Here is a 24,489-nt window from a genome sequence, read left to right on the forward strand (position 1 = left end):
AGCAGTGTGTTTGAGAGTGATTTTTTTTTTTTTTTTTGCTATATGCAAAAATAACTGCCAAAAAACCCTGTATCTCCATAAAGTGTTGCATCTCTACGCACAAAATTTCACATGTATTTGTTTTTACTAGACCTTTCAGATGTGGAGTTCTTGGATGATTCCTCTACAGAGAGTTTGTTACTTAGCGGTGATGAATACAATCAGGATTTTGATTCCACTAACTTTGAAGAGTCTCAGGATGAAGATGATGCTCTCAATGAAATTGTTAGATGCATTTGTGAGCTGGATGAAGAAAATGGCTTTATGATTCAGGTGAAGAAATTTGCGGGGGTGGATGTATTTTCCATGTGAATTTCTTGCTGGTGAAGGTGCCCTTTTGATGTGTTGGAGACTGAAGTTAGGTAGAGAGCTGTAAATAGAAGTGAACAATAACAAAATATTTCCAAGTTCTGCACTTGGCGTGACTCTGTTCCGTGTATGCAGAACTACTCTAGGATGGGGTTTCTCTAACAAATTGATATGTAGAACAGGTTTGTAAGGAAAGGTAACCTTTTTCTTTATAGCCAGTTGATAAATTTGGAATGAAGTATCATTTCCCGCACACAAATCGTTGCTTCTGTCCACAGACCATCTGGATTATACCAGCCCTTCTGGTTTGGCCTTTGTGCTTTGCGGTACCAATTGTAGAAACCACTGTGCTTAACTGTAAACGTACCTCAGCTGTATCCAAGATCTCTGCTATACAGATGTTAATACTGTCACTGTGATGTGTGTGTGATGTGTGCTTCATCTTTAAAATAGCAGTTCTCAAACTAGAAATCACTAGCTGGCTTTAGAAACTAAGAATTTAAATCTTACTCAGTGGAGAAAAAAGGGAAGAAGGATATACAGTGTCCGCACAGTATTCAGGTGCTGATGGATTACAGCTACTGCTGCTTATTTATTTGTACTCCAATGAGAGGAGCATTTCCCATCTAGTAATGAATAATACGAAGCCTTTGTCTCCAGGAATTCATAATATAGCTATTAGGTCAGGTGCAAACAACAGTGAGGAAGAACTCAATTGTCAATAACTTTTAAAATGCCAGGAACTTGTGGTTTTTTTCCCCTCCACTCAAAAAACAGGTTTGTATTCAACTATTAATGCGGTACAGTTTCCGTTGAAAATACAGAGCCTTTCTAGTTGAGACTTGAAGGAAGCAAGTATGACTGTCCTGTGTTAATGGACTAAGTCTTTTGGAAATGTCAGAAAGACCTAAAAGTGAAGGACACACAGACTGTCCCTGGGAACACGTTACTGAAATGCTGTGCGGTGTTGGAGGAACTAAGCAGGAGTTCAGCTATGGTATTAATGTGGAAAAATGGATTGGTGTAGATGTCTTTGGAGTGAGGAGAGGAAACTGTAGCTATAGCAGTGTGACGAGGAAAGGTGATTTCAGTGTTTTGAATAGGTTGATGATGCTCAAAAGCATGTGAAAGCAAAGAGGAGACATTTTCAGTAGTAAACCAGCAAATATTTAGAACACAGCAAACACTGAACTAAGAAAGGGAAATGTATTTTTATGTGGAAGTCTCCTGCCCATTTTTAAAGTCCAGTGACAGCCTGATTTTTCCTCTTCATGCCTTGTCTCACTGAGAGCAACCAGTTTGCTGTTTCTAGGCCCTCATGTCGTACCACTTCTATTTTGCTCTCCTGTTCTCTTGTTTCTCCTCTTTCATTTTCTCTTCATTTTCTTTTTCTTTTAGATTTTCCATTGGTGCGATATTAAAAACACATCTTTCTAGCGCACTGGAGAGATGCTTTGTAAATATAAATAATTAAACTGAAGAGTTTTCTACTTTTCACTGTTATGCTGTAATGTATTACATTATCTTTCTACTTTACTGTAATATTATACTCCTGTCTTATGTTTCACTACTAAATACTTAGGTGCTAAAATACTGAATGTTGTAATAAAATATTATTAAATATTACATCTTCAATTTCTTTTTTTCCAGTCTGGAATTTGTGGTTGAGGTAACTTTCAGAATTAGAGCTACTTTTTAGCTTGATGTCTCCGCCTACCCAAACACAAATTGCCCAACTAAAATAATCTTACTCAAACCAGATATTTAAGTTAAACTGCTGTTCTCTGCATTTTGACGATACAAGTAATAGCTTCCGAGTTTTGAATTTACTTATCTCAGTTTTAGTTTTTGCTTTTGTTTTTTTCTAATGTCAGTGTGAAGAGTGTTTGTGTTGGCAGCACAGTGTATGCATGGGACTGCTAGAGGACAGCATTCCAGAGCAGTACATCTGTTATATCTGCAGAGATCCACCAGGTATGGATAAAGCACCTTTATCTGCAGCTGTCTGCTTAGGATTTTTAAGCAGAGATGTTATGCGTTGCTTAAACTGTCAAAGCTTTGTCTGTTTTGTGTTACCTGTTATACTTTGGGGCAAGTGCTTCTAAGTTTGGCTCTGAGCAGATACTTTCCTGTTAGTAACATCTTGTTCAGCTATGCTAATTCTTATTCGTGATCTTAATTACCATCGCTTTAATTGTTGAAACTTAATTCCCTCAAAACCTTAGCACTTTTTCATGTCATTGTTGTTTGAAAAGTCTTTCTAAACAAACCATTCTTGTTCAGCGATCTGTTATGCCTATTCTTGGCATCACATCTATTCATTTAAATATTTTTTAGAGAAAAAGGACTTGTTACCACAGTGGACTCAGATATGCTGTGGATGTCACTTCATATCAATTGCAATTTTAGAATATTTGTGCTTGTCCAGAATTGTGTAAATAGAGGTGTGGAACTGGATATATAAAATATGAAAAAATCTAGCACTTCTAATGGTAAACGATAGCGCAGCACAAACAGCAGATCTTGAACTTAAGATTGTTAGGATAAGTTTGAAATGGTAAGAATTAAGAAAAATATATTTAGTTCTAAACTGAATTAATTTGATCAGGAAAATGTTGATTTAAAAATTATTCTGTCCGTAAACCCATTTTTCTTAGTTATTTGGAGAAAAACTATATGATTTGGAAGAAAGTTTTTAGCATTTTTCCTGACAATTTATACAAACTCACATACAAGTCTTCTGGTGAAATATCCAACAGCCCAGCTGTTTCAAAAGGGAAGTGAGATTACACGCCCAAATTTACTTTCATTCTGAATTCGAAAAATAAAATCTGAAAACTGTGCAGAGGTATAAAACAGCATGGGTTTCATTAGTTATTTTTGAGAAGAAAATTTAGGAAAATAGAGCTGGACAGATGTGACTTTTTTCCATTTGCTCCAGTCTCAATCTACATTGATGGTATAGAGTCTTGTTTGATAGTTCTGTGTGGTATACTTTTTGAGCGGTCAAGCTTTTTCTTATAAAAAACAACTCATTTGTCTTGTGTCTTTCCCTGCACTGTACTAGGTACTTCCTTATCCCCTGCTATGCAGAGACTGTGTCCCTAATTTTTATCTTCTCTCCCTTCCTAACCATTACTTCTTTTCTTTCTATGTCAGGAGAAAAAGGTCATTCACAATGTCAGTATTTTAAAGTGTATTGGGATAATGGGCAGAAAGGAGATAGACAGGGTATTCTCCTGAAAGGTATGAAGGGCTTCCATCAACCCGTTCTTTGTTCTGTATATGATGATAGTCTGATATGAAATTGAGCGTAAGATATTGTGGTCTTAGTCAACCTGTTTGTCTGGGTTCCTCATTGTAAGCAATAATATTGGAATAATTAGCTTTATACACTTCTAGTTTTGTTTTGGGTTGGCTTTTTTTTTTTTTGTTTTTATGGGTTTTCTGTTTTTTAAATAGTTATTGAGTTACTATAGAAGCATTAGCTAAATACTCACTCGTGCCTGTTGGGTTAAGGTTGTAGATGTTACCATAGCATGGGAGACCACTTACAGCAATATCCTGTCTAGTAGTGTCTAGTAAAAGGCACCTCAAAGAAGAGTATAAGAAATCTGCTGTCAGATAACTTTGAAATGTCTGCTTTTCATGAAGCCTTCTCCTGATCTCCTGAAAGTCAGTAGATACTGACTTTTGGTATTGAAGCAAAATATTTGTCTTTTAGAAACAAACTAAGTGTTTTGGATATGTCCACATAAAATCCACTTTCTAATGTTTCTCTTAGTAACTTAGGTATTTTTTTATAAAGTAAGCTGCAGTAATTAGATAAATAAAATGTTGATTTAAATTTTATTTTTGCGGTTAAATTGATAATAACAGTTCTTAATATCCTGTGTTTTCATCACAAAGGTGATTGGATTTTCATTTCAAATGCCATTTAGAGAGGTCTTGAGATTTCAGGTTTATTTTTGTTTTCGTAAGTGTTAAGAGTTTCCCCTTAATCCATGAAAACTGAATTTTATAATATTAATAGCAAGATCCTGAATCATTCTTCATGGTTGTTAGGAGACATTTAGAAGAGTACAGCATATAATTATAGCACTCTAAATACAGTTCTGCTGTGGCTTTAGATGGCCCTCAATTTGTTTATTGCTTACCCCAGGTCAGAGGTGGAGTGCCAAATATCTTTATGATAAAGACTGGCTAAACAACGGACACATGTGTGGATTATCATTTTTGAAAGAAAACTACTCTCATCTTAATGCCAAAAAGATTGTGTCAACACATCACCTACTGGCAGATGTATACGGTGTAACTGAAATACTGCATGGACTGCAGTTGAAGATTGGGATATTAAAGTAAGTATCAGTCCAGGGTTTATTCTCCAGCTTTGTATATTTAGGTAACACAGACTGCTGTTGTTCCATATGCACTATTCTCTCATGTTAAACCACTTTCTTGTATAATAGTTTCGATAATTCAAGTGCAAGATGTAGAGCACTCTCAGCTTCAGTGGGAGTTAGGTGTTCAGCACCTGAGTGGATCTGGTATATTGGGATTATTAGTGTTTCGGGTTTTTTTTTAAATGGTCAGTTTTGTGTTAAAGGAACATTATGGATTTTTTCCTAAATTGGTAAGTGACCGAGGAATACTTACATGTTTGATAATGGTGGTACCCAATAGCTGTGATCCAGCAGAAGTGGATGCTTAATAATTCAGTGCTGTAAGTAGTATTCTCTGTAAGTTGCTTTTCCTCCCCTTTGTTGCAGAAATAAGCATCACCCAGACCTTCATCTCTGGGCTTATTCAGGGATGCGGAAAGAACAAGAACAGATAACTGTTGGGGTAGAGAAAAAACTAGTGACTTTGTCGGATGCAGTTAATCCAACTGAAAGGACGTGTCACAGTCAAAACCATAAAGAGCCGCCCAGCATACCCCAGAAGATGGAAGAAACATACATCACAAGTGAGCACAGTTACCAAAAACCACAGAGTTTTGGTCAGGACTGCAAAGCAGTCACTGACCTTATGAGCTCAGATGATGAAGATACAAGTAGTTTTGAGGAAGATCAGGAATTTCACACTGAGAATAAAAACTGTTTACAATATTCTTTTAAAGATGATGGTATGAATGAGCAGGTAGGTATCATTCTTCATCTGGGAAGTTTCTTAGTTGGAAAAATACGTTCAATCTGATAAAAGTCACTGCATACAAGCATTTAGAAATGTTCATTGTCGCCATATTCTATCAAATAAGTCAGCAGAAATCACTAGCAGCAAAGTTGGATCACTGAAATACTTTCAGGTTAAGTATATCCGTTTCAGCTGGTGAATGAAATTGAAAGTATGGTTAAAATATTGCCTATGCTAAAACTGTTTATGCTTAATCCAATGTTTTGGGGCAAAAAACAATCCAATGCTTAAAATGCAGGGTCTTGAAACAGAACTTGGATGGTTTTTGCGAGGTGAGAAAAACAGAACAAGTTTCCTTTTTTCCCTCTCAATTCTGTGTTCTATATGTGGGGTGTTTTTTTGTTGTTGTTTTTTAAACTGAGATTTGTAATAGTGTTTATTATTGTACCATAATCTAATAGCAATGCTATCTAGAATTCTGTCCACAAGTAATTATTTACTGACCAAGTAATATCACCTCACGTGCGACTTCTTTTGAGTCTTTTATATTGTGTATTTCTTCTAATTGAATGTTTCACAAGGTCTTTAGGCAGGATTATATTTGGCTATTTAAACATCTCTTTCTCATTTTTTCATTAATGGTTTGAATCCATTACTTTGTGGAAAAGGTCTGAAAGTTGTTAGTCTTGTTTTAGTGAAGAGTTCTCTTTGAGGAAAAAAAAAAAAACACAAAGTGAAACAAACCTTTCTGTTTTCTACAATACCAACTGTGTGAGAATAAGTTGCCCAACTCATCCCCCTTTTGAAGTACACTTTCTCGTGTGGAATAAATGAGTAAGATATGTCTTTTTTTTCCTTTTAATTTTAGTTTTAAATGTGGCATGTAGGCTATAGAGTCCGAATGGAAACTTTTGGCTCATTCTAGTTAAAAATAACTGTTTGTATGCTAAATTGCATGATTATATTCAGTTTGTATAGTGAGGAGACGTACGGCGGTGTGAAATACACTTTCCTTCCAACAGTAGTGTAACTTGTCATTTTAAATAGTGTAAATACATTTAGAATTAAAAGAAAATATAAGTGAGCAGTGAAACAAAGGTAACATTTCCTTCAGAGACTTAAACATGTATGTAAAAAGCTAGGTGCTCTCTTTTAAACTAGGAACAGATCTGTCTGGGGCAGTGTCAGAGTATTCTTGGGACACCTTAGCTCACCTTGTCAGTAGTCAGCCTTGATATCTGAAATAAGGCTTTCTGCCTAGATTTAGTACACATTGAAAAGCTCTCCTTGGTTTCTCCATGAGCCTGTTTGCACTCACCTTAAAACTATGATGACACTGACATTGAAGTGCCATTTTTACATGAACTGACTTCTCTGTAAGATGCCGTCCTCACCTCTCCTTGTCAAAGTTTTGGCTGGGGCTTTTCAGTCTCCCTTCTAGCATCCCGTTGAGCCTTAAATATTCTAGTTTTCTGTACTGTTTTGTCTTATCCTGATCTACAATTCTGTTACATATCTTCTTTTCTCTTATAAAGTGTTCAGACTGACTCTTATCAAGACCCTTTTTGGACTGTGCATCATCTTTAAAATTGTATTTAGTTTCCCTGTTCTTGGTTCTGAAAGCACGAGCCTGAACCTCACGCTTATTTCTTCTTCATGAGCTGGATCCTGTATTGTGCTTCTCACTACCCTTGCCTCCACTCCCTTGATTGCCTACACTGATCTCTTAGCTTAGAGGGAGGACCTGTTTGATCTTAAGGGTTTTTTTTCAAGGAACATTCACTAGCCATTTGAATAAATACAGAGGTCGTTTAAAAGGGGGGGGGGGATCTTTCATGATGTTATTTTGATGTTGTTATTTAGCTTTAAGATTTTCTCTTATTGCAGTGGGCATCTTAAAGATTCACCAATGGACTTGGGTCCTTATACAGTGAGGGAAAAATGTCGTTCTTCTCTTGTGCTTTTAGCGAGGGTCTGAAAATTGTATGAAAAAGGACGTTTCGTATTTATATTGAAAATATCCTTTATAAAGATTAATAATTTGAATAGTGAAAACACTGAGGAGACAAACCTAATGTCTTGAGAGATAAAATATTTATCTGAATGGTTTGAGAGTTTAGAGGCTTTTCTGACTTTGAAAAATCTATTTTTGGTAAATAACTCCTTTAATGAATATTTGAGTATTAACAATGCTTGTCCTCCAGGACTCACTCAAAGCTGCCAGCAGGTTGGTCCAAGTTTGATTTTTTTTTTTTTTAATTTATTTGAAGTCTTAAAAAGAAACAGTTATTTTTGCTTAAGAAGTAGCTTGAAATCCATCAGTCCCAATTTTCTTCTTCCCCTCTCTTCTCACTCATCCCATTCTTGACTACAGAAAGAAATGCTTGGAAAAAAAAAATGGTGTTAAGTCTGTTATGTGATGTGGGGAAAAAATAAGATGAGCATTTTATCAGAGAAGTGTATTGATATGATAAAATTCATTCCTTGCTCTGGCATTTGCCATGAACTGACAGTGTGTGAGCACACGTATCCACTATTTTAGTCCCTAAAACAGAATCATCAACAGTCAAAGAACTTAATCAGCTATGAAGTCATAGTGGGTATAAAATAGAAACTGTGAATCATGCTAATTATTGGAGATGCTGAACATTTTAATTCATTAAATCTGGTATACTTCCTTTAATTATTCCCTTTAGCTGAAATGTCAAATACAGAAAGATAAGGAACTTGGGTACTATCTCTGACTTGCTATGAAGATACTAATTATTTCAAAGTCATTCTTCCTCAGATACTGTGTGTGCATAACTCTGCATGTTACTGCCCTCGTAACTATCCCCAAATGTGTCCAATTCTATCCCAGACTTGTGCTTGCAAGTTACATAGGACCATAGCAATGGTAGGAAGAGGACTCTTTTGTCTTAATCAGCAAATAGAATGACCAGTTTGTTTATGCAAATAAATGACTTTTGACATCTTGGATAGTACTTCATTTTAGGGTGTATTCCTTTATTGTCTGGCTAAAGTTGAAATAAACCTTAGGCTTTTGCACATTCTTGCTGAGGGTAGACCAGTGCAGTTAGCACTTCATGATTTAAGTCATAATTTATATAAAAAGGACACAGTAATGCAGTCTGTCTGCATTAAACGAAGTGCTTGAGCTGGTAAACTTTACTTCTTGCCTCACTCCCCCAGTGCTATACATGCTCACTTCTATGGAATTTGCATTTTCTTTGGTTTGGTCTATCGATGTGTCATGGTATGTGGCTTTTTGAGTGTGCTTTTTGTCAAGTAGACAGAAGTACAATTCTAAACCAGCGTAGTTTATCATGTGACTTGAGTGTTGAAATCAACACCAGAAATTAAAAAAAAAAAAAAAAACAAACAAAAATAACCCCCTTAAATGGCAATTTTTTTCTTTCTGTTGCTCCTATGAAGAAGAATTCTGCTGAAGGAAACACTGTGTTTGTTTGTAATGAAAGAAAAGGCTCAGAAGAACAAGTGGACACACATCTTCAATGGCAGCTAAATCTCCTCACCCATATAGAGAATGTACAGAATGAAGTCACCAGCAGAATGGACCTGATTGAAAAAGAAGTTGATGGTAACTGCATTGCCAGATACTTGTTAATAGACCTGTCATAGCCACTGTGTTGAAGGTGATCTGAGGCACTGAGGATGGATTTTTACATATTGTATTCATATTTGGGTACCCAATATTATAAGCCAATATTGTATCCTTCATCCCCCCCCCCCCCCCCCGTCCCCCTCCACAAGTTTTGAATGCCCAATAAAGTAGCTTAAGCACTCAGGACCACTGAAACTGTAGTTCAAGCTTGTGATACTAGGCAGACTTCAGAAAGCTTAGGTAACTTGTCTCATTTTTTTCTAGATATGGTTCATAAAGTTGATGGATTTTTCTATACCTGGAGTGGTTTTGGCCTGGTTGTTCAAGCATTTGACAATATTTAGGAAAAAAAAGTTGCGTTCCTTCTGCCTTCAGCTTTGGTTTGCTATGTATTAGTAGGTAACTAGTTTCAGGAAGACAAAACAAGCTTCATGAGAAAACTTGAATGGGATTATAGTGTAGGAGTAAATCTTACAGCACAAGTTTACTCGCCATTCATAGAAACAAAGAATGAGGGGAGCTTCTAGTTATTGGAGTCCTTAATGGTCTTTTGACAAAATTGTCTTATTCCCAGTTACAGTTTTACTTTCAATATTCCTGCTTGTACTAGGCAATATTTCGAGGCTACCAGCATTGGCCTTTTCCCTTCTCTGTCTCTACAAGCATACAAATTGCTTGAATAAGATTGGAAAAACATTCTGGAATATGGACCTTGTAAACAGGAGCCTGTTAAAGTGACGGAAGCGAGCCTTGCATTTAAGGATTGCATTTTCTGTTGCAGAAGTGTCATAGCTAGAAGGCTGTGAACTAAAGTTTCTTTTATGTGTGTAGGTGATAAATTTTTAACCAAGGGTATAATTTGCTCCTAGGTACCTTTCCATAGTAACAATCAAATCAGAAGATATGTTTGGATTGAGTGAAATGCAGAATTAGTTGGTGTTTCCCTAATAAACTTTTCTTCTGTTCAATAAAAATCACAGCCTCAGTATATTTTCCCTTCTGATAAAAGACAGCGTAAGAAAGAAAAGTTGAATTTTTATGAAAAATGCTTCTTGAAGACTGATTCTAATTAATTTCTTCCTTTTCCTTCTGTAGTTTTAGAAAGCTGGCTTGATTTCACTGGAGAACTGGAACCACCAGATCCTCTGGCAAGATTGCCTCAGCTCAAGCGACGTATCAAACAGCTCTTAATTGACATGGGGAAAGTACAGCAAATAGCAACGCTTTGCTCTGTATGACAAAAGGAAGAATAAGGAAATAAAAATAGGTTCTCTACAGTGAATTTTCTTACTTGCCACAGGACTGACAGGAAGACAGCAAAAAGCTGAGCATTTATCTGGTTCTTTGCTGATTACATTAGTAGCCTGAAGCTTTAGAGAGAGGAGAGGAAATCTAGAGTAAGGAATCTGTTATATTGAAAATCTGAGTATTCAGATGTCCAAGTTTCAAAATATAATATATTGCATACTGAGAAATGTTGATATGATTTTAACATGATAAACAAGAAAATCCCAATCTATAAGAAAGTTGAACAAACAAAAACTGTGTGAAGAACAATGCTACTATTTTGAGACCTTTGGCAAAAATATTCTAAATTCACAGAATTCAGCTAAGAAATTCTCGGGAGCTGCATTTTTAATGAATTCCTCTTATCTTGCTAGTGAAAGATAGACACAGAGAGATCTGTATCCTCTCTACAAGGAAATTTTTTAGATTATTTCCTTCTCTCGTGAACGTTCAGGAAAATGAACATACTAGCTTTGATTTTTGAAAGAAATTACTTATCATGGTCTCCTTTTTAAAGTATTTTTTTAAATAGAAATCCTTATTACAGCACCCTTAGGCTCCTTTAAAACATAAGTGGCAAATAGTGGTCAGATGTGCCAAATAATATTAAAACCACTGGGATGAGAGTTTGATTATGACTTACATGAAGTTTTTTTTCCAAAGTCCTACTCAGTGCCAGCAATCCATCCAAAATTTTATCTAGTTTATATTTTTTTTTTCATGTTCTATTGCAGTATTCAGGATTCAAGGTACCATTTTTGTCCTGGGTAGCTCCGTTCTGGTGTTGGCCCTCTGAAACTTTACCATCCTCAGCTGGGATGAGGAATGACAAGAGCAGCAAAACTGTCTGTGGCTGTGAATATACTAAACCACTAGAATAAATATCACAAGATACATTATCCAAGATGATTTTATAAAATCTTTTGGCTTCGGTGAATGAAATGTCATGAAACCAAAGGCAACCTACTTGCTCTGTTAGCTCTTGCTGGATTTTAAGCCCAGGCTTTCCCTGTGCTTATAAGTTGCCACTGTACCCAGTGCTACATACTTATTTGTATGTATATGTGTATAGATACACATGTGCATATATACATGCTATATACATTTATACCTATACATGTCTAGTTTTATTACGATAGACTATTAAGAACTGGTGGTTAACATGAAATGTTACCTTTTAACAAGCAGTTTCTAAAATTGAAAATAATGTATGTACAGGTTTTGAAATTTGTAAAATATGACTGTTAAAAGGAGGCTATTTAACTGGTGACATTAAGATACTTGAACATTTTATGCCTCACGTCTGTTTATCAGTTCTAGTTATCTGTATAAATGCATTTTAGAACCGATAGACAGTAAACTTGAATTTACCTTTTGATAAGAGTACAAGCCACTGTACATTCAAAAATTATTTAAATTTGCAAACACACTGTTCTATATGTAAGGTACTGTATGTAAAACTGTTTATTAAAACTATTCTGCATACTCTCCATTTTCCACTTTTCTTCCTGATCTACATCTACATGTAAAAAAGAAGTGATTGTTACAATGTACAGACCATCAAAAATAAAAAAAAAATAATCTTGGAATGCCTTTTGAGGATGCATAAAACTGAAAAATGTGCCAAAGATGGATTATGTGGGAAAGACTTTGCAACCAGTGCATTGAACTTTCACGATTGAGAAAGAAAGCATGGCTGGTTCATTGCTAAAATAAACCTACCCTGACACTTCCCTGTCTATCATGTCTGAAGTGAGTTATCACTCTTGATGTCCAAAGCAAAATGTAAACCCCTGTTACAGAGTGGTTGCTATTTAAAAAGTCTTGCCGCATCAAGCTCATGGGAGACACTACAGAGCTGTATGGTAACATGGAAGTTAATTATGGAATCTTGATTGGCAACTTCATAATGCAGAAAGAATACAAGAGCTGAGGAGGAGTTGTTGACATTTTTATAGCAACTGTTAATAAATAAAATACTCTGTGTTATATAGTTGGATGCTTAAATAACTGTTTCAAACTATGAATAGTTGAGTGACCTAATTGCTTTTGGATATGTGAGACTTTTTTATATATTACTCACTCACTGCGTAGCCTTGAATGTGGTACTGTGTGTACTGTATAAGAGAAGTGTAAATCCAGATGAATTACTTTGAAACAAAGTGGAGTGTATTTACATAATTTATACAGCATACACTGTAGCACTATTATGCAATGTGTGTGCATGCATGTGATGTAATATAACTGTAAATGTTACTGAAGGTGGAGGTGGACCGAGAGATTCCGGGAAGGAGGATGGAGGTTTCACTCAGTGCAGAGATGGAGGAATTAGTATCCTGAAAAGGAAATCATGAGGTCAAATTTGCCCTTGCAGCTTTAACTTGTCTTCTGTTTGAATGTGTAATGGTCTGTGAATTTACACGAGTATGTCATTGTATCCCTCAGGATCTGGCCTTATTCAGGATGGACTGTGCTTTCAAAAACGAATAATCTGTTCAGTATTTTTTTAATCTTAACTTCTTGTGTAGTTGCATATTATAGAAGTTCCTGCAAGCATTCTTATCTTCTAAGAAATACAATCTCAGTGTCCTTATGGACAGTGCTGTGATACATTGTGTATTGCTTGAATGTTTCACAAATGTGTCTTGCTTTCTCAAATTGTGCTGTTGGTCTGTAAGATGTGAATGTTAGTTTTGGCCCCGGTTTCTCAAGTATTCAAAGGTTTGGGATGCTTTTGAAGTTTTGTTTGTTTTTTGTTTGGTTTTTTTTCTTAAACACAAGTCAAGTGCCATAAGAATACAAAGTGTTTTGCACAGAATGTAACCTACAGTTGATTGCTTTGCTTCTGTGCCAGTCAAACCTGATGTGATCTGGCTCATACCAGTATTTCTTCCAGTCAGCCTTATCGGGAGAATCTTTTTCCTGTAGGTATCATTTTCCATCAGTCTTCCCTTTTCCTCTCTAAATGAGCCGGGGACCTACACACGGTCTACTTGCAATGCCATTTATTGGGGTGTGAATTGCAATTTCTTGTGCTTTATGAAGAAGGAGGCAGATGCTCTCTGAGGAAGAAATAGTATATGTTGATGTAAGGACTGGTTTTGATAAATGTGCACAGAAAGACAAAAATTTTAAATTTGCAGCCTTCTTTTAACTGAATAGAAGTTCTTAATAGTAATAAACTAAAAGGAAATGCCATTGTACAGAAGCCTCTTGTGATTTCACAGGGCTCAATGGCAAATCTTTAGAGCCTTTAAACGCCCAGCTTCTTGTCAGAGGGTTGGTAGGTTGTTTTTTGTTTTTTTTTTTTTTTTTTTTTTTCACGGAGGTATCAGGGTGATTCATTTCAAAGCCTTCTCCTTCCTGTGACCATACTGTAGGCATCTACATCAGGAATTCTGCATTTTCAGTTGCAGTGATGGTGGTAGGGCATCAGTATTGCAGTTATAAATGAAATGTAGTCTTGGTGACATGATCAGGTATTGCATCGGGGGCTGCCTGTGTTTCAGTTACAAACTGGAGGTACCTTGAGTCATAGGGCAGGGAATGGGTTAGAAGATGCTTCCTGCTAACCCTTTTCTTGGGTAGCTGTAGGTTGAGTGGTGCCCATATTTTGGGTGTTCTGGCCTTACATGCATAGATCTTTGTTCAGCTATGGAGTAATTTAGAGTGGCAGAAGCCTGTAGTCTTCTTTAAAATGGTTGAAGAAGATAGGTTGCAGTTTTCTGATAGGTTTCACGTATTTGCTGGGTGGTAAAGAACTAAAACTGTTCTTCCATGGGTGCAGTCCTCTTGCATGGCTGACACCCACCTGCCCTCTTAATTTTGCCTCTGAGCTTCTACATGTGCTCCTCCATCTATTCTGCAGCTTGCATCTGTTTTTCCTTTTGTTCTTCAGCTTTCTGCACTGTCGTCTTCTGTGGTGCCTGGAGGGTTTCACTCCTCTGTCCTTGTGCCTCGTCTTTGGCTGCTGTGGGAAGCAATCGTAGGGACATGTCTCCTCTGCTCGTCTGTCCTCAGGCTAATGTCCTATGAGCCGTATGTGGTTGGACTGCATGTACCATGGTCAAAATCTTTAGATATTTTTTGCTGCCGCCTTTTAGTACGCCTCTTCTGGTCTTGTACAAATGGTGATCTCCCTCTGCTCCCATCTGGCTTCTAACTTAACTAGACTTGAGTGACTATTACAGCAAAACCCCTCTGGCACTATTGGGCTCCAGCACTCCTTACCAAACTGAAGGATGGGATGTAAAGGAGTTGCTTGAACATCACAGTAAAATTATAAAAGTCTCTTGATGCTTGCAAACCAGAATATTTTTCCTTTGTATTTGAAGGGAGAACTGCAACTATTTTTCTTCACCGGAGCTTTAAAAGACACAAACCAGATCCTGAACTGAACTGGAGCTTGATGTAAAAATCGGCAACGAAAACAGGGGGGGGAAGCCCTCTGCAAGGAGGACATTGGTGACAAGAAGTGCTCAATCAGGCCCTTGGGACTACCTTGCTCTGTCAGCAGTCATGTGGAGGTGCTGATGTGTGAAGGGGTGCATGCAGTGATGTCATTCATTTGCAAACGGGACCCACTTCTGCCATGTCAGTTTAGAACACTGGAACCGCGGATTTTCTCTCTACTGCTTAGAAATGTTACAGTACATGCACCGTAATTTTGCTGTGCTTATTAAGGTCTGAGGCTTAATCACTTTTCAAATGCCTGTTGCTGGTCTCACATTTTATTAGCTGACGCTTTTTTCTGTTGTACTGAGTCCTCGTGGCTTTAGATGATCATTTTACAGAGGATGTTTGAAATACTTCAGTAATGGCTTTTATTATACTCTGTTATGTCCTGGGTGTGGGGGTCTGTCTTTAGCAATAAGTATTATACACTATGTGTATATCTGTTTATGGAAAACTAGTATGGAGCATGTAATGATGGTGAAAATACACTGCGCAGAGAGCAGATGGCGCGTTTGGCGGCCATTCTGCACCGGCCTGATCGTCTCACTTAAAAAATAATTGGAGATTGCATGGAGAAAATGAACTAGCGTGAAAAAGCATTCAGGAGTGAACTTCCCTTTCCATACTCAGTGGGTCTGTGTGGAAGCGAAGGAGCCAGCCTTATTCTATGGACTGAATAACCAACGCTGGTTCGATTGCTGCTCGCTGCGAAGAGCACCCTGCCCTTCTTCAAAACTGGCCGGAGCCACCTTCATTCAGCTGGAGCCGCCCGCGTCAGTGTATTGTCACCAAATGCGCTGAGAGAGGCAGCACTGCACTATTATTAAATCTTCTGTGAGAGAAGCGAAATCCTTTCTTCTGTGATTTGTTTTTTGTTTTGTTGTTTTGTTTTGTTTTGTTTTTTTTTATAATAGCAATAATGTTGACTGCATTCTAATACTCACAATAAAGGTCTGTTGAGATTGTTACGTGCCTGGGCTCCCGTTCAGTGAACTTCTGTTTTGGCGTGCTAGGGAGTGCTTGTAAATGTTTTAAAGCATCAGGGAATCTTCAGTTGCCTTTATAGCCTGTAGTCAAGAAGTTATATGTGGTCATCGATACTCATTTATTTGTGTACATTACAAAGCTTTAGGGGAATCTTCAGCCTGTAGGCAAATTATGTAGTCAGTAATTAATATGCAGTACAGAATTACTTATTGTGTGGCAACGTGATTTGAAGACTTTTTTTCTTCTTTCTGTTCCTGAACCACAGAATCACAGAACGGTCAGGGTTGGAAGGGACCTCTGGAGATTGAGTCCAACCCCCCTGCCCGAGCAGGGTCACCTACAGCAGTTGCACAGGACGGCGTCCAGGCGGGTTTTGAATGTCTCCAAAATGGGAGACTCCCCCACCTCTCTGGGCAGCCTGTGCCAGTGCTCTGCCACCCTCAGAGTGAAGAAGTTCCTCCTCACGTTAAGATGGAAGTTTGTGCCTGTTACCTCTTGTCCCGTCACTGGACACTTTGGTCTTTAACAATTTCAGGGTTTGCTATGCACTCGGTTCTGGAAAGACAATGTCTTTCACCAGCACCTTCGCAGTGATGTCTGCCCGCAAGAAGAGATGCCGTCTGCCTTCCAAGGCTGTTTCTAGTTTTGTGCCCTTTTTTACGTCATTACAAAATAACTTCAGTTTGCTTTTTGTGATTTCTGGTATTTTAGTATTGCCTACAAACTGTTGTTCAGGACACTGGTGGTGTTGGAAAGAAATAAGCAAAGGATGCTAAGAAAGTCCCTGTCCTAGATGTCCTGTGGGACAGGGCACAAATGGTAAGTGGCAGGTGAATGAAATCAGACAGAATCTAAATGAGTTATAACACACAGAAATTTTTCTGTTGTTCACAGCAAAAATGGTTATCATCTTAAACATGCAAGAAATGTCAAAATTTTAATTTTGAAGCAGATATTTTAATCATTATTGAAGGTGCAGTCTCTCAGATTTAAGATAGAAGGCCAAATTCAGATCTTGGGAGTCTGTAACACTTTTTCTAATTAGCAGACTTATTAAAGAAGTTGTTTCCTGAGTCAAACCAAACATCTAGCCAGTTCAGTGCCTTATCTTCAGTAGAAATTCAATGTCAGCATCTGTAGAAACGTACTGACTATAAAAGATCTGTACAAATTTTTTCTCTTAATGTGTCTTTCAGTTCTGGTAAACTGAGGTTTCCTTTACCAAAAGCTTGAAGACCATCAGTTTTATCAGTCACTGACAGATCTGTGCTCCATGAGTTTAATCTGTCTTTTTTTTTTTTTTTGTTCATTTTTCTTCACAACATCAGGTGGCATATGGAATTCCGCAGCTTTGCCGTGTGGCAGAAGGAGTTGTGTTTAGCCTTGAACTCGCTGGCTGACTCCATTGGCTGTGCGCTCTTGCCTTTCGTTCAGAGGAGGTTAAATATTGCATTATCGAAAAAGACCAAAAAATAGCTTTGTCCTACCAACACCAGAAGTTTGGCACACTGCTGCTGTCCTCGTGTGACTGGTGGTGCCTTTTCTCACTGTGCCAGCTTGCTTTTGTCAAGCGTTGAGTCGATTCGGTGTGCAGATCCACCCATGGCACCGCTGCGGGTTGTGGAACTCACTTGGGGTTTCAACACAATTTGCATCCACAGTTGTCATAAGAATAAAATTAATATTTTTCTACCTTGCATGTCTGTGGTGCTATTAGATAGAGGAAAACTGTTACCTCCAATGGATAAGAAAAAAGCCCTTTTAGCTGTCCTAGAAATGGTTCATTTCTGCGGGGACAAAGGCAAATTCAACTGTTTTTGCATGGGCTCCTTTAGGTTCTTTTGTCACCAAAGGCATTTGCCAACTGGTAAATTATAAAAAATAAAAAAAGAGAAGTCCTCTGTCTACTTTTCTGGTCTAGCCAAGTTTAGTATAGAAGTTACTGGAACTTCCCCATCATTCTTTCAATCTGAAGAATGCGTCATGTATGAAGGGACTGAAACTTGTATTATTGGTGGGGCTATGCGTTTTTCCCTTGTCATCTTTTAATTTTGCATCACATGAGGACTTTTTAAAACTTAACCAGAGATGATAGAGATAAGTGCTTCACACAGTCTTATTATTGTTATCTGTGCTAAAATCATGTGAAGAAGACTGAGTTGAATGTCTCATGCTTGGGAAGAAATGTTCCAAATCTAAAATGTAGAATCTGGAAGTGTAATAAGTTGCTAACACATGGTGTGAGCCTATGTTTTTACGTAGTTTTCTTAAAATGTGGGAGAGGATTGTCCAAGACTGGTGATTTGTTTAACATAGAAAAGCAGTTTATGATGCAAAAATAAATGAATTCATTGATATGTGCATAATTTGACAATGCTTTCCATTCTTAAACTTTTTTCTTCCAATTTGCTGCCTCATTCAGGAGGCTCCTTTAAGTTTGTTTCCCAAAGTAAGGTTGAATTATCAGGCTCAAGTTTTGTTTGGGTGAGAGCAACTTTTCTGTAGGTATAGGTGCTTATGTATACATATACAGGAGTCATTTACCCCTGGGCTTTTTGATATGTAAAAATTGCAGTAGCACAGACTTCTGCTTCCACTAAGAAAGCGAATGCAAAACTGGAACAATGAAGAAATGGTCTGCTTCTCCCTTGAGGTTTGTGATTTCCATGTTTCATCAAACTGACATTTTTCTTTCCCCCTACAGTTATAATCTAGACTGAGGAGCTTTTTGCCAGTGTGTACAACAAACAAAACCCTTATTTCCAGCACTAGAGCAATGATTTTTGAAGACATGTTAGTTTTAAGCCCATATTGACGGCAGGGACCTTTTCTGCTTGCTCCTTTTCTCCCCTTCATAGAATCATAGAATGGTTCAAGTTGGAAGGGACTTTGAAGATCATTGAGTTCCAACCCCCCTGCCATAGGCAGGGACTCCTCCCACTAGACCAGGTTGCACAAGGCCACGTCCAGCCTGGGCTTGAACCCGTCCAGGGATGGGGCCTCAACAACCTCTCTGGGCAACCTCTTCCTGTGCCTTACCACCCTCAAAGTGGAAAATGTCTTCCTAATGTTAAATCTAAACCTGCCCTCTTCCAGTTTAAAGACGTTCCCCCTCGTCCTATCACTACATGCCAGAGTAAAAAGTCCTTCCCCAGCTCTCCTGTAGGCCCCCTTTAGGTACTGGAAGGCCACAATAAGATCTCCCCGGAGCCTTCTCTTCTCCAGGCTGAACAGCCCCAATTCTCTCAGCCTCTCCTCATAGGACAGGTGCTCCAGCCCTCAGATCCTCCTCGTGGCTCTCCTCTGGACTCACTCCAGCAGGTCCATGTCCTTCTTCTGTTGGGGACTCCAGAGCTGGATGCAGTACTCCAGGTGGGGTCTCACGAGAGTGGAGTAGAGGGGCAGAATCACCTCCTTTGACCTGCTGGCCACAAAAATAGCTCATCAGTGAGCTATTTTAAGATATTCTTCCATGTTTTCTCAGGTCCTAAAAATAGAGGTCGACTCAATTGTCCTTTCACTGAAAGTTATTCAGTGAGGCTTTTCTTAATTTGAATTTGACCAGCCATAGATGACAAGTGCCTTTTCTTCTGTGAAGAATGTGGATTGCTCATATTGCTCTGTAAACTACTTTTAAAAAAATAAAAATCCACGGGCTATTGCATCCCATTGAACTTGTCTGTACTGAGATGCCCATCTTGGTTTGACGCACATCTAGAAGTGGTTTAAGTGATGCCAATTGCCAAAACTCACTCTCTCACTTTGGTTTTTAAGAGACACTTAAGACGTGGTTGTTCTTCCCAACTTGCGTAGTTCAGAGGTTGTTTTCTGAGTCTTTCTGAAGGAAATACAACTAATCTTGGGAATCAGCATTATGTAGATATTGCAGATTTGTGCTTCTTTCTTTTAGTAATAGCCCTTTGATACCTCCTTGGTTTCCTGTCTGCCTTACTCTGTTATCAGCTACTAATGACCTTTGGTAGCAAAGAATAGAGGAGGGAAGTGAATGGCTGCATTAATGAGCTCACTTCTCCCCCCATTTGCTGTGCAAGGAACCCGAATGACAATTTTTCACTAACTTTAGAAAACTGGACTAAATCAATATCACACTCCCACTCTGGTTATGTTTCTGTGGCTTGCAAATGCTGTTGTGCCCGTGAGCCCTGACCCTGCTGTCCCCGGAGAGCCCGTGGCACTGGGCTGCCCCCTGTCGCTCTCCTGTAGCTGCCCCACTGCACTGGAGGTCAGGCGCACACCTGAGACTCTCGAAACATACCTGAGTCAGAAATACATCTCATGGTCAGACTTTCCATCTCTCCTGGTTCATCCGCCCCAGCACTAATGCTGGCTACTCTCGGTTTAGTTGGATTCCTTTGCTCTGCCTGTACATTTCCCTACAAATGCCGTGCTAATCCAGAAATTATTTTCTTTCTGCGCCTGCTTAATCAGGGCTGTTACAGGATTTTTCTTCTTTATGTGTCTGAACATTGCCTTTTTTTGGTCTATCATCTACACTGGGCACGTTCTTCATCTTTTCCTAGCTCGATCTTTCTGTGGACTATTGACTTTCCTCAAGTCAGGAGTAGGTAGCTTGAAAGTCAAATCCAAATATAGTCGCACTCATTTTAAAAAGGCTAACCATGGTGAAGCAAGGCTGTACTGCTCTTTGAGATCACATTTACCATATACATCAAACACAGTAGCGGTCTGCAACCTAGGTAGAAGGATGCTTGAATCACTTAGCACAGTCTTTGGGCTGTAGGAGAGTGTCAGTAGAGCTCTTTCTGGACTGCCTAGTACCCAGGAATCACAAACAAGAGTGCTGCTGTCTCTTTTTTCCTGAAATCACCCTAGGTCCAGCCTCAAACATGTGCTTCTGTAATTATGTAGCTAATTCTACCTAAAGGGGGCCTACAAGAGAGCTGGGGAAGGGCTTTTTACAAGGGCGTGTAGTGATAGGACAAGGGACAATGGCTTCAAACTGGAAGAAGGGAGATTTAGATTAGATATTAGGAAGAAATTTTTCACTGTGAGGCACCGGAACAAGTTGCCCAGAGCAGCTGCGGATGCCCCATCCCTGGAAGTGTTCAAGGCCAGGCTGGATGGGGCTTTGAGCAACCTGGTCTGGAGGGAAGTGTCCCTGTCCATGGCAGGGGGGTTGGAACTTGATGATCTTCAAGGTCCTTTCCAACCCAACCCATTCTATGATTCTTCTGGGCCCATTTGTCTAACAAGCTTTGTGTAAGCGAGGGTGAGTTCTCGTAATTCCTGGTGCAAGTAAATGCTAACTAGTAATTGTAAGAGGTGGATAAATAAGAAATGATACTCTGGAACCAAAGGAATAATATTTCAGATATGTTTTAGGTCAAGGATCTTGCATGTAATTGTACCAAAAAATCTGGACTGAACAAGCTTAAAGGTTATACTGATCTCAAGCCCAAGAAGCTGAGCTGTTTCCCATCAGGTACTCATCCATAAAAGTGCAGGGTGCGAGCGCAAGTGAAAGAAAAAGGTCAGATTGCCTTCACAGTCAGTGAAGCTGCATCCATCCTGTTTTTCACTTAATAACTCACCGCATTATGGATTGTGTTTACTCCTGGTGCTGCAGCGCTTGGAGGCCTGGCTCTTGCCTGTCCCCTCGGCACGGTGGGCTCTCTAGAAACATGAAAAAGTGTATTTCTGACATACAGCACAGAGCCCGGTTGCACCACAGCGCAGGAGAGAGCCAGGGCTCTGGCCGGGGTCGTGTCAATATGCTCAATTTGTGTGTTGATTTAAGGAATTCTCTCCTTTGCCTGCTGCAGCTTGTTCTCCTCCCGGATGAGTGGGCTCAGCCGTGCTCCCTGGGGCGGGGATGAGGACCGGCTGAGGAGGACCATGCGGGCTGTTCCAGGTGAACGAGCCTCTTGTGGTTTTCTCAGAGGCATCATATGCGTCACTCGCCCAATTTCGTGGCCAGTCTACCGGCACAGAAGTGAACCCACCCGCGCGACGGTTGCTATAAAAAGGCAGGTGAAGGCTACCCGGGGTGTGCAGGGCTGCCCCGCCGACAGAAGGGGATGGAGCTCTCCCATCGCACGATGGGCTCCATCCTGCTTTGCGCCCTTCTTTGCTGCTTTATTAGCATAGCAGCAGCTAATATATTCGGTAAGTACACTTGTTCTTTTCCTTTGTCTGTGTCCAGTAGCGACCGTGCTCCTGCGATCTTTGTGCTGCTCTGTGTATTATTCTGATGAAGTATATAATGGTCTTGAATCTTGCACACTGCAAACTTTGCTAGTTATTGTGTGGGCTCCAGGTTAAACACGAAGCTATAAGGACCTTTAAATGGTCAGAGTTATCTGGGTTCAGTACACCTGGATTTTTGGGTGGAAAAAAGCCCGCTGTCTCGAAGAACAGGCTGGAGTAGAAGAGCTTGGCTGAGAAAAGGTGGTGCTGCTGGGATGCGCAGGTCCTAAGATTGTGTCTTCTACTTGTATGTACCATGATCTAGTTTAGGCTTGAACTTTAACTTAAGTTACTGGACAGTCTGAGTGCCGTCCCCAGTTCTCTGGTCTGAGTTCGGCAGTCCTGCACCGCAAGCATTTGAATCACCCATTAATCTCTTAACTCAGCTGTCTTAGTAAACTCCAGCACTGTACAAAGGGACATCCCAGAGCACTTGCTCAAAGTCACCTTTGAGGTGAAAATTGTGAGATGTGGATGTCTATAGGTGAGCTAACCTAAAATCCCTTTACAGTCTCATGAAAATTTTCACATGGGCTTAAGGGGACACGGTAAAAGCTCACAGAAAGAGAAGTGATCCAGAGACCTTAGGTCCACAGAAACCATCTGTGGTTAAAGAATTCCCTGAGCTCCAAATTATCCGAGGGTGAAAAGCCTTCAGAATACTTACGATGTGTTTGCACTACTATGTGTGGTCACACTCAGACCAAATACTGGATTAAGTGAAAGTTTGGTCTAAATCTCTGTAGCTATGGTTTTGTTTGTTTGCTGTATTTTTATAGAATTTTATAGAATTAGTCAATGGAATTAAGAGCATGACATTCATCACATATTGACAGAGAAAGTGTCAGATTGACTAATCTGTTCTGTATGAAAGAACTTACTGAATATCATCCTTCTCCTAAAACAGCATCCAAATGTGGGTTTGAATGCATTAAGAACTGAAGAGTCAACTCTTTTCTTGCCAGGGGGCTTCAGTAGCTGATCACCTGCCCTGCTAAAAATTGAAAAGTTCTCCTAATATGAATTAGTCTGATGTTAACTGCTAGACATTGATTCTTTTTAGGTCTTTCATAAGATTATGAAGAAATACCTCTTCTTTTGGTAGAATAGTGAGTGATTTAGCTTCAGTAAAGAATAAATACTCAAAAAACATTCATAGTGATGTGTGTGGTTATGGCAAAGGGCTGTTTTGTGGTGACAGCCACAACTAACTCTGAGTATGTAGAGTACCTCAGGTACCAGAAAATGATGGCTATACCAGTACAGAACAGAGCTGAAGCTAATTAAATATAGGCCTGGGAAAGGGGTTCATAGGCATCTCCATCACATGCTGATCCTGCACCTGGCAGCCCAGTGAGTTTGTTCAGTACCTCCTGGTGCTGCCCCATGGGGAAACGCACGCAAGGAGCAATGGGGAAACAAACAGCCATGAACCTGGGGGCTTTTACCACACAGTGTTGGCACTAACAGGGTTTTGATAAGAACAGGCTTGTGGTGAAACCACCCTTAGGTGTTTACCTTCTTGCTGCTTTCAGAGTACCAGACAGATTCCCAACCCTTACGTCCATGTGAACTTCAGAGGGAAAAAGCTTTTTCAGGAGGAGAAACCTACGTTCCTCAGTGCTCAGAAGACGGCCAATTCAGGTAACTCATCCCCGCTATTATTCTGCTGTTTCATTTCATTACTAATGGAAGCTTTAGCCTCGGTTTTGAAGAGCCGCTGTATCAGTGGACTGGAATGTGAGAGATGCAGGACACTGAAGGGACTTCATTGAGCCATGTTGCAGATCCAGCCTCTCCTGAATGAATTCCGTATTGCTGCAAATAACCTCTGGATTAAGAAATCATCAATCTAATATGAATAGGCTAATCCTGGCAGCATTATTTGCATGTTAAATACTTGGTGCAGCTGGTTGTGCAACACAACTGTTGTCTTACACGTGCTCATGGGCACGTGGTCTGTGGTCAGTGTGCCAGCTGGCACAGCGGAGCCAAGTTGATTTGGAGAAGTTATCCACCTGACTGTAAGTGGCACAGTTGGGTTTCCTTCTAAAGGCAGTAAAGGAACTAAAACACATGGAGGATGGTGGTTTAGAGAGCAGCATGTTGCTTGAAGATGTAAGAAGTTAACGAGTTAAAGCTGTGTCTGAGGGGAGTGCAAATTTTAATGTTCTCTACTATTATCTTATTGTTGCCTAGGGTGGAGGACCTAGACCATGCTATATATTTGACTTAAAACATGTCTCAAAATGTGTGGTAATTCTCAAATAATGAGAATCAGTATTCTGTCCAACCTGCTTCCTTCCTGAATGACTTCAAGTCACTTATCTGCAACTCATGAAGACTTCAGAGAATTACTAGAATTAAGAGCTCCCATCAGGTAGATCTAGAGTCACCAGAAACACAGCTCTTTCTGATTCTGTTAT

The 24,489-nt window shown here is 39.4% G+C and overlaps 2 protein-coding genes across 9 annotated transcripts in view; both read left to right on the plus strand.

Moving 5' to 3' along the window:
- PHF20L1 (PHD finger protein 20 like 1) overlaps nucleotides 1-12,368 on the plus strand; it is a 58,905-nt gene extending 46,537 nt beyond the window's left edge. For 4 of the 8 annotated variants that reach the window (XM_082479967.1, XM_082479968.1, XM_082479971.1 and 1 more), the window contains 7 exons: nucleotides 131-312; nucleotides 2,223-2,322; nucleotides 3,508-3,594; nucleotides 4,511-4,706; nucleotides 5,118-5,487; nucleotides 8,917-9,082; nucleotides 10,202-12,368. In XM_082479967.1, coding sequence (XP_082336093.1) covers nucleotides 131-312; nucleotides 2,223-2,322; nucleotides 3,508-3,594; nucleotides 4,511-4,706; nucleotides 5,118-5,487; nucleotides 8,917-9,082; nucleotides 10,202-10,344 — 1,244 coding nt within the window. In that variant the 3' untranslated portion in view covers nucleotides 10,345-12,368. The remainder of the gene's footprint in view (nucleotides 1-130; nucleotides 313-2,222; nucleotides 2,323-3,507; nucleotides 3,595-4,510; nucleotides 4,707-5,117; nucleotides 5,488-8,916; nucleotides 9,083-10,201) is intronic. The other 4 variants (XM_082479974.1, XM_082479969.1, XM_082479970.1 and 1 more) reach the window with 1 other exon arrangement.
- Nucleotides 12,369-21,915: 9,547 nt separating this feature from the next.
- TG (thyroglobulin) overlaps nucleotides 21,916-24,489 on the plus strand; it is a gene marked incomplete at its 5' end in the record, with an annotated part of 167,437 nt that continues 164,863 nt past the window's right edge. Inside the window, 2 exons of the mRNA XM_082479172.1 lie at nucleotides 21,916-21,982; nucleotides 23,599-23,707. Coding sequence (XP_082335298.1) covers nucleotides 21,916-21,982; nucleotides 23,599-23,707 — 176 coding nt within the window. The remainder of the gene's footprint in view (nucleotides 21,983-23,598; nucleotides 23,708-24,489) is intronic.

The sequence above is a fragment of the Vanellus vanellus genome, assembly GCF_965231255.1.
Source record: "Vanellus vanellus genome assembly, chromosome: 2".
Taxonomy (NCBI): Eukaryota; Metazoa; Chordata; class Aves; order Charadriiformes; family Charadriidae; genus Vanellus; species Vanellus vanellus.